The sequence below is a fragment of the Leucoraja erinacea genome, chromosome 23, assembly GCF_028641065.1.
Source record: "Leucoraja erinacea ecotype New England chromosome 23, Leri_hhj_1, whole genome shotgun sequence".
NCBI lineage: Eukaryota > Metazoa > Chordata > Chondrichthyes > Rajiformes > Rajidae > Leucoraja > Leucoraja erinaceus.
In genome coordinates, this window is record NC_073399.1 from 19,783,259 (window position 1) to 19,793,547 (window position 10,289).

The window sequence follows — 10,289 nt, forward strand, 5'->3', positions numbered from 1 at the left end:
GTGAGGGGGAACATTTATTAGACAGATATTAAATCAACATACTTGTAGCAAGCATGCTTGAAATTGTTGCATGCAATAAACAGACAAGTGTGGGCATCCATTGATTTCACCTCAAACAAGCTCCCATCTCCACCTCGCTTTAACCTGACTCTCAAATCCACAAGATTCTCTGCCTCTCTCTGCCTCTCTCTGCCTCTCTCTCTGCCTCTCTCTCTGCCTCTCTCTCTGCCTCTGATGGGTAGAAATGAGCGTGAGGGTGGAACGGTTGAGAGAGTGCAGCCTCTGCTGGCTGAGCTGAGAAAGGGTTCGTATCTTAGGAGCAGTATGCTCCATTATGGGAGATCGCAGGCACAAATAAATGCCGCAGACGTATTGTCACTGTTGTAATGTGACTTCCGTCATTAAGCTGTGGGGAGTTTCCCTGACGATTGCACAATGTTCAGTTCCTTTATTGACTGCCCTACAAATGGGGCTGAGCATGGATGCAGCAGCAACCATGTTCCGGCATGGACTGAGCAGCTCACACAAGAGAGAGTCCACCACCCATGACATTGTAGTGATACGACCATAGGCCAGTTACTTTTGAGACGAGTAACTGGGCTAGAAACGAGCAGAATATTAAGTGTTGCTTTGTTGTGTTTTGCAGGACCTCTGCCCCAGCCGATTGTGAACGGAGAGGCCGACCAGAAGGTAGGACCTGCTGCTTATTTACGCTTGGGGTTGAGACTGCAGTGAGGTCCGGATTCACCTCCTTTACCCGCGTTATGTCCCCTTGCAGTGAGACCCAGTCACTCGGCTGCTATGTAATTCCATCTGCCTAGTCTGGCTGTCCTTTGCTCTATTACTGTCCTCGCCATCACTGCCTCCACTCCACCCAAGCCCCACCCTCTGCTGCCTGCACTCCCCGCCCTCCGTGTTCCCACCCTCTTCTCCCCATCTTGCGGTCAGCACCGCCCGCTCGCAATCCCCTGACCCCCCCTCCACCCCCCACTCCGAAGAAGGTACGCTCCGCTCTCCACACTGCCCACCCTTTGACCCTCAGTCCCTCTGTCAGAGGCCTTTGTTCCTCCCAGTTACTGTATACGACTTCCCAATGCGCATTGCCGTGCATTTGTCAGGGTAAAATTGCATCTGCAATGTTCTACCCAGCTTGCCACCTCTTTGCTTTGACTGTAGCCAACCTTCCTCGCCATCGACAACACTCCCCACCTTCATGCCGTCCCATTATTGCTGCCCCCTGGGAATTGTGCTGATGATTCTCCAATGTTTTGTCCCGTCTCGCAGGCCAACGGGAATGTGTCGGTACCAGTCACGCCCACATCAGAGCCGTCTTCCAACTCTTCCTCTTCACCCTCCACCCCAACCACTCCAGCCAGGGAAGCCGGCAGCCACGTGGAGGAGGTAGGTGTCACGTTTACTTCCGGCTCTTCGTCACGAGTCTCAGGGTCTTCAGTGGTACTTCACCACCAGCGAGCTGCCTCCAGCAGGGTCCTGTGCCCCTGGGCTGCTGAACCGGGACTCCTGGCATCATGGTCTGGCCTTTGTTGAGTAAATCTTCCCGAGTCTCAGTTCACAAGCTGGGGTTGTACTCATGACTTCCCTGTGGAGGGGGGGGCCACATGCAAGAGTACTTTTTTATTTTTTCCCTTGAGCTTGGTAAACAAGCTTTCTTCAATCAAAAAATGTATTCAATTATTAAAAATAATATTTACAGCACAATAAAACAAAACAGAACCCAGCACCATCATACACGACAAACAAATATACTAAATAAACTATTATAACCATATAACCATATAACAATTACAGCACGGAAACAGGCCATCTCGGCCCTACAAGTCCGTGCCGAACAACTTTTTTTTTCCCTTAGTCCCACCTGCCTGCACTCATACCATAACCCTCCATTCCCTTCTCATCCATATGCCTATCCAATTTATTTTTAAATGATACCAACGAACCTGCCTCCACCACTTCCACTGGAAGCTCATTCCACACTGCTACCACTCTCTGAGTAAAGAAGTTCCCCCTCATGTTACCCCTAAACTTCTGTCCCTTCATTCTGAAGTCATGTCCTCTTGTTTGAATCTTCCCTATTCTCAAAGGGAAAAGCTTGTCCACATCAACTCTGTCTATCCCTCTCATCATTTTAAAGACCTCTATCAAGTGCCCCCCTTAACCTTCTGCGCTCCAGAGAATAAAGACCTAACTTAGTCAACCTATCTCTGTAACTTAGTTGTTGAAACCCAGGCAACATTCTAGTAAATCTCCTCTGTTTTGTTGACATCCTTCCTATAATTGGGGACCAAAATTGTACACCATACTCCAGATTTGGTCTCACCAATGCCTTGTACAATTTTAACATTACATCCCAGCTTCTATACTCAATGCTCTGATTTATAAAGGCTAGCATACCAAAAGCTTTCTTTACCACCCTATCTATATGAAATTCCACCTTCAAGGAACTATGCACGGTTATACCCAGATCCCTCTGTTCAACTGTATTCTTCAATTCCCTACCATTTACCATGTACGTCCTATTTTGATTTGTCCTGCTAAGGTGTAGCACCTCACATTTATCATCATTAAACTCCATCTGCCATCTTTCAGCCCATTTTTCCAAATGGCCTAAATCACTCTGTAGACTTTGGAAATCCTCTTCATTATCCACAACACCCCCTATCATGGTATCATCTGCATACTTACTAATCCAATTTACCACACCTTCATCCAGATCATTGATGTACATGACAAACAACAAAGGACCCAACACAGATCCCTGAGGCACCCCACTAGTCACCTGCCTCCAACCCGATAAACAGCCATCCACCATAACCCTCTGGCTTCTCCCATTCAGCCACTGTTGAATCCATCTTGCTATTCCTGCATTTATACCAACAGTTGAACCTTCTTAACCGTATTAACCTATTATACAGCTATATCCTTGTCCATGATGCATTCAACCCAGCTGTCCCAGAAATCCCCCAGGGTGTGATAACCAGCTTTTTTTTTTTTTTTTTTTTAAACCAAAAAATTTATTCAATTATTAAAAATAATATTGACACTACAATAAAACAAGCCAGAACCCACCACCATAATACAATACAAACATGTATTCATAATAAACAACTATACAACTATGTTACAATCCTTGAGGATACATTCAACACCCTGCGGAGCCCAGCGGTCCCGGAACTCCCTCAGGGTGCCCGTAGACGGGTCGTATTCCCTATCTAATCCCACCCGGGCATGGACGTAACCCCGGAAAAGGGGCAGGCAACCGGCTCGGGTAAAGCCCTCCACCGTCTGGCGCCGTGACTCGCGGATGGCCAGCTTGGCCAGGCCCAGGAGCAACCCAACCAGGACATCTTCAGCCCTACCCTCTCCCCTACGCACAGGGTGTCCAAAGATGAGGATGGTGGGTGAAAAATGCAGCCAGAAGGCAAGGAGCAGCCCCTTTAGATATTCAAACAGTGGCTGCAGCCTCACACACTCCATGTACACGTGGTACACAGACTCTTCCAGCCCGCAAAAGTGGCAGGCGGCTGGCGAGTCTGTGAACCGCGAGAGAAACAGGTTGCAGGGAACACCTCGGTGCAATACCCTCCACCCCAGGTCCCCAATGTAGAGGGGGAGAATCCCTGTGTAGAGGGACCCCCACCCCCGGGGGCCCCCCTCACGACCGGAAGGCAACACCGACCGCCACTTGGTGTCCGGACGGTGGACCAGGGCGAGGGAGTGCAGGGTGTGGAGGAGGAGCCTGTACAGGACACGCCTCCCTGCGTCTCGGAGGGAGACGAAGGGTGTCGAGGAAAGGCGGCTCAAATTGTGTGGGACCGGCTCCCGGGATGGATTACGGAGCCTGGGTCCGATCAGTACTTCCGGCTGAGCGGGGGTTTGCTCAACCACAAGTACTCCACACGTTTGAGCCCCCCCATCACCTGATGGGTGGGACAAGGACCGGCTGCTCTCACGCCCGGGCCGTCACCCTCCGCCGGTGGAGGGGGGGGCCCGGTCAATGGCAACCAGGTTCCAGACTCTCAACAAGTCCCTGTAGAAGCCAGGCATCTCCATCAGGACCGCACAACTGACCCCCACCATCGGGATCCGCGTACCTCCTTGAAGGCAGCGGCTCCGTTGGAAAAAGTGCGTCGCCAGCACGTGCCACCTGGGAGGATGCCCTGAGTACAGGTATCTCTGCAAGGTCCTGAGGCGGAGAGCCGTCAACTTGGTGCGAATGCACACCAGCGACTGACCGCCCTCCTCGATCGGGAGACTCAGGACCGCTGCAGAGACCCAGTGCTTTCCGTTGCCCCAGAAGAAGTCCACCAACTTCTTCTGGATGATCCCATCAAAGGTGGCTGATGGGACCAATGTGGTCAATCTGTACCAGAGCATGGAGGCCACGAGTTGGTGAATGACCAACACCCTGCCCCGGTAGGAAAGCACTCTGAGGAGACCCGCCCAGCGCCCCAGTGCAAGAGTACTTTGGTGCTGTGTATATCTGCAGTGTATATCTGAGTGCCTCAATCAGCTGGGTCACTAAACCAAAGCTGGGTGACCCTCTAAGATGGAACAAACTCTCCCCTGCCATTGTTTAGTTTACAGATACAGAATGGAAACAAACCTTTTGGCCCACCCAGTACTTGTCACTCCACTTTCCCATCCCATAATTTTACAGCTAACAATTAACCCACAAACTCTCACATCTTTGATTTGTGGGAGAACACCAGAGCACCCAGAGAAAGCCCACGTGGTCCCGGTCACAGGGAGAACATGCAAACTCCACCAAGATCAGAATGAGAAGCAGCAGCTCTACCGGCTGCACCACTGTGCCACCCAGTTATTTACAGAGCGGCAGTGTCTGGATAACATTTATCACTTGACTAACATTACTGAGGTAGATAATTTAGTCATTATCCCAGTGCTGTTTTTTTGATCTTGCGGCGCGTGGATCGACTGCCATGTCAGGGCCATGACCAGCCCATTTACGGCGGCTCGTTAATGGCGGATTGTTGGGGTGTGAAGTGCTTTGGGGTGGTGAAGGGATCCCCTCCCTGTGTGTGGAGACGTGGACCAGTCCCTCAGCCCTGGACAGGCAGGTGACGGGGAGACTGACTCTACTTTGTGTCTAACAGCCCCCCGGTGACGTGGAGACCAAGTTTACCGAGATGGGCCTGGACCTCAGTACGTCTGCGGCAGCGGCCAAGGAGAAGATGCGCTCGAAGCGGCTGAGCAAGAAGGCGCCGCAGATGGACTGGAGCAGGAAGAACGAGCTCTTCAGCAACTTGTAGAGCCGCCCGCCGGGGACTCTCCTCTGCGCGGTAACTTCACAAAAACGTAATCTGGTAATTTGTTTTCCCAAACCCAGCTAATCTTAACCAGTGCATTCCGAGATATCTGATCGGCGAGCACTCCCCATCTCTGGGTTAATTAAATCCCCGCCTCCCTCAGGACAAACCCAGGCCTGGCCCATGGTGGTCCCCGGCTGCTGTCAGCTGGGTTACCCTGGGATAGCGGACCCAGACCTGACATCTCCCTGTGGACGTGTGTGTGTCAGTCTCCCCGTGGGGTTGTGCGTAAATCTCCCTCCGTGTGTGTGTGTGTGTGTGTGGTCTCCCCGGGGGGGTGTCTCGTCAGTGGTTGTCAGTTCACTTGGTCTGGGGATGACCCGCTGTCAGTTGGGGACAGCCCAGCATTGTGCCAGGGCTGGGGCAGTGAGGCTGAGGGCTACAGTGGGGCACTAGGCTGGGATCAGCGCTGTAGGGCTATTAGCAATTAGGCTCTTCTTTGGGTTTTGGGGACTGTATCTTGTATTATCCTTCCCTTTGGTTGATCTTCCTGCTACCTGCTGGAGATTAGTTGCATTAGCTGAGAATCTAACCTCATCTGCACAGCAATAATTAACTGGAGTCTTTAGTAAAGAGCCTGTTTGGTTCTGTTGGTGGTCTAGATTTCAAAGCAAGTTGATGGATGTTGTACCATTCAACTCTATGATGCAATGTAATGGCAGATTCTGGTCAGCATGGACCAATCCATCCCTCCCCAAAGTCCCAGTGCTGCCATTGGATTGCAACTGTCCATCAGTAGCAAAATGTGCCAACACAGCCTCAACCCCCCCGGCCAGGAGACGGCTCTCTGTGTGTGAACTCCTGAGACTGCATATCATACAGCCCCTGGGTCTTTGTTTGAGCTGTTAGCTCTCACACATTTCAAGAACCGCAAGTCTCTCTGGGCCCTTCAGCCCACTAACACCAGCTCTCCTGGGGTCCCTCTGCTCCTGCACCTTGAATTGTATTTTCCTACATCACATTCCAAGGGAACAATGTTAAACATCTCACTCTTGCACTTTCACTCGCGCTCCCTCTCCCCCCACACTCATGCATACATTCCTCATGGTGAACAATTCATATTTGCTTTGAATCCTGCAAATTTAATTGGGTCACTTCAAATCTCCCTTACAAAGGCTAGCTAGCCAGTGGCAGAGTGAACTGTTTGCAATCATGAAAGAGACTTGTCTTTGGTGCAGAGTATAAACAGCCTCTTTGGCACTTCCCCATTGAGGAGCTAAAACTGCTGGACCGTGCGTGTCTGGAGAGAGATGGCTTTATTCTGATCTATTATCACTGAAATGTGCCATTTGGGCCAATTAACTCGCTGGACAAAGATGAAGGAGCTGATTACATTTGTCCAATTAACAATGCCTTCATCCCTTTCCTACAAATGAATCTTGTCTCTGGGCTGGTTTGTACGATCCTTTTGTTGCCACAGTATAAAGGGAGTCCTTGTTGGCTGGTTTTATATTGTCGGTATTTTGTTAACTCCTTCCACCCTGCACACAGTGCTCCATCTCCTGCTGCTCCTGGACTGCAACCTTCAAGGCACCTGCTGAGCACTGGGATCTGGAGCTGCTTGTACATGGCTGTCACCTCTGGTGTTTATAATTTACTTCTATTGGCCACGAATAAGTTAGGATCTAAAAAGATTAATCAACTTTAAAATCTTGCAATCTGGGCACACTATGTCAAAAGGAGTTTACGATTAGTAGTTAATTTAGTTTAGTAGAAGATGGGACATTGTGACGGAGGTGCTGAATGAGGTGAAAATGTCAATGATTGGGTAGGAGTTGTGTTCATCCTCTCCCACTGAGATTGAGAATATATTTCAGAAGGTGGCTTTGGTTAGTCAATGTAAAGCTAAAACAGTTAGTCCTGAGGAGGCAATGCAGTCTCTTGGAGGGGTGGGTAGACCCCAGTAGACTGTGCTGCCATTACCTGCCTCTAGTGGTTTAATGATGGGGTTTGTTGAGATCTGCATGGATAGGAGGGTGGAGATAAATGGGAGGGGCTGACAGACGGCTCAGAAAGCAGGAGACTTTGATGGAAGGATCAGAGGGGCTGGTGAGGAGAGTGTTGTCACCCAGAGTGGTCTGGAACTCTGGCAGGCAGATGTAAACATTGAAACTGTGGGGTCTACCTGAGGGGCACAGGTCCTCACACTGCAAGACTCGTTCTCAACAGTGGCCCGAGAGACCTTGTCCACTGACAAAAATCCATCCTTCCTGCATGTGCCTCTCAGGCAGGTGCCTGAAACATTCCACCACCGGTGATCTGTTCCCTAGATTCACAGTTTACCACAGGCACCACAACCTTTACACATTCGCTATCTTGAGCTAATCCTGTGAAAGTTTCACTCCGCCCTGGGATGGAGATCAGGTTGCAAACCTGAGTCACCCTGGTCTGTTTCCAAATGTATCATAATGCAATTTCCCCTTTGTTTTGCATTTAAAACATGTACATTGTTGTTTTAAGCACGGGTGGAGTGAGGAGTGTGGGTTCTGCCTGTTGGTTGAGTTGGGTTGTATTTGTCTACCTGATGTTGGCTTCTGTCATTGGACCCTGTCTGATGTAGTCGAGTGCAGAGGCTCCCCCAGGGTGGTGAACTTTAACCTGCCACCTCTGAAGGAAAGGCACCACCAGTCTTGGCGAGGAGGTGCTCCTCTGTGTGCTGGGTAGGAGACTAATTGTCTCAGTCTGAGTGAAGAAGACCAGAATGATTTGTGTCCAAATTCCAGTAACTGTAATTTTTAGAAACTATATTTTTATCAGTAAATGTAAATTTTATGAAATAAAAGTTAAGAATCAGCTCTTTCTCTGGTGTTTATCATTTGACTAAACATGAGGCCCATGGACTAGGATCCAGAGTATGATCTGGGCACTGGGACCTTGTATCTATCTGAGATGCTGTCCCCATCAATCCATTTGCACTGATCAAATAATCCCATTTTCTATCCTCCACACATTCTCACCACCCCCCCCCCCCCCCCCCCCCCCCCCCCCCCCAGTTTCTACCACTCACCTGCACTAAGACAATTTCCCACTAACCTCTAGACTTTGAAGATACAGTGTGGAAACAGGCCCTCTGACCATAGAGTCCACACCCGTACACTAGCACTAGCAATCCTACACACTAGGGGCAATTTACAATTTACTGAAGCCAATTTACTAACAAACCTGTAAGTCTTTGGCGTGTGGGAGGAAAGCGGAGCACCTGGAGAAAACCCACGAACAAACTCTGTACAGACAGCGCCTGTGGTCATCATTGAACAAGGGTCTCTGGCGCTATAAGGCAGCAACTCTACTGCTGCGCCACTGTGCCATCCTTCTCTTTGGGATGTGGGAGAGAACCAGAGCACTTGGGAGAACCCCACATGGCTACAGCGAACACATGCAAACTCCACACAGACAGAAACCCAGGACAGGATTTAACCCGGGTTACGAAAGCAACAGATCTACCAGCTGTGCCTCCAAATAGTGCTACCTAACTAACCAGCATAACCAAGAACAGGGTCTGGGGGACATTGATGTCCACAGCCCGCTTAATAAGAGTTTAATGGGGCAGTAGTTAAAGAGATGAAAGCAGAGGGTTCTGAGAAGGCAGGCAGAATGTTATAGCAGGGACATGGTCCAGGACATGATGTGGATCTGGAAGGTGGGGGTGGGGAAATGTTCTTCCATTGATGGTCAACCAGAAAACAATTGGGTGGAATCCGAAGTATGAGTCGGGCGGTGAGACGAGAGCTGGGTTAACAGCAGCCCCACAGCTTGAAGGGGTCACGACCCGGAACGTTTTTCTATCCATGTACTCCAGAGAACAGCGTTGGGGTGGGGTTAGGGCGAGAGGACCCTCTGGAGGGTGAGTGGGGGGTGAAGGGACTCGCCCTGGGGGTGGTCGAGACCGCTACTCAGCAGAGCAGGATGGTGTCAACTAGAAGCTGTCTCCGTGCTCCATCTAGTGGCGACAACAGCAGCGTGCAGCACGATCAGCACGGCAGGCTGTAACCTTTGGTTTGAAGTGCTCGCTGCCAACGTGTGTGTGATGTACCAGTCCGTGAACGTGCACCAGCATCACCCTCCAACGGATCCACTGCTTTGCAAGAAGATTTGGACATTCCACGTCCCGGTGACAGGACCGTTCCTGCCCTCAGCCCCTGGATTTAGTTTGCTCCTTATTTCGGACTCCACAGATAGTTTGTAACCCTCTGGTCAAATCCCTTAATCGGGTTGGAAATCTCAGTAGGTTGTCCTTTAAAGTCGAGGAGGAGAACCCTGTCAACTGTTAAGTTGGTAACTTTGTATTATGACAATAGACAAAAGGTGCAGGAATATGCCATTCGGCCCTTCGAGCCAGCACCGCCATTCAGTGTGATCATGGCTGATCATCCCCAATCAGTACCCCGTTCCTGCCTTCTCCCCATATTCCCTGACAGCGCTATTTTTGAGAGCCCTATCTAGCTCTCTCTTGAAAGCGTCCAGAGAACCTACCTCCACCTGAGGCAGAGAATTCCACAGACTCACCATTCTGTTTCCTCGTCTCCGTTCTAAATGGCTTACTCCTTATTCTTAAACTGTGGCCCCTGGTTCTGGACTCCCCCAACATCGGGAACATGTTGTTTAAGAAGGAACTGCAGATGCTGGAAAATCGAAGGTACACAAAAATGCTGGAGAAACTCAGCGGGTGCAGCAGCATCCATGGAGCGAAGGAAATAGGCAACGTTTCGGGCCGAAACCCTTCATCTAAAGAAGGGTTTCGGCCCGAAACGTTGCCTATTTCCTTCGCTCCATAGATGCTGCTGCACCCGCTGAGTTTCTCCAGCATTTTTGTGTACCATCGGGAACATGTTTCCTGCCTCTAGCGTGTCCAAGCCCTTAACAATCTTATATGTTTCAATGGGATATCCTCTCATCCTTCTCCAGAGTGTACAAGCACAGCTGCTCCATTCTCTCAGCATA

General features: G+C 50.2%; 1 protein-coding gene across 1 annotated transcript in view; it reads left to right on the top strand.

Moving 5' to 3' along the window:
• Positions 1 to 8,141, top strand: part of nherf1b (NHERF family PDZ scaffold protein 1b) — a 100,391-nt gene extending 92,250 nt beyond the window's left edge. Inside the window, exons 4-6 of the mRNA XM_055654039.1 lie at positions 647 to 690; positions 1,285 to 1,401; positions 5,136 to 8,141. Coding sequence (XP_055510014.1) covers positions 647 to 690; positions 1,285 to 1,401; positions 5,136 to 5,291 — 317 coding nt within the window. The 3' untranslated portion in view covers positions 5,292 to 8,141. The remainder of the gene's footprint in view (positions 1 to 646; positions 691 to 1,284; positions 1,402 to 5,135) is intronic.
• The last annotated feature ends 2,148 nt before the right edge of the window (positions 8,142 to 10,289 follow it).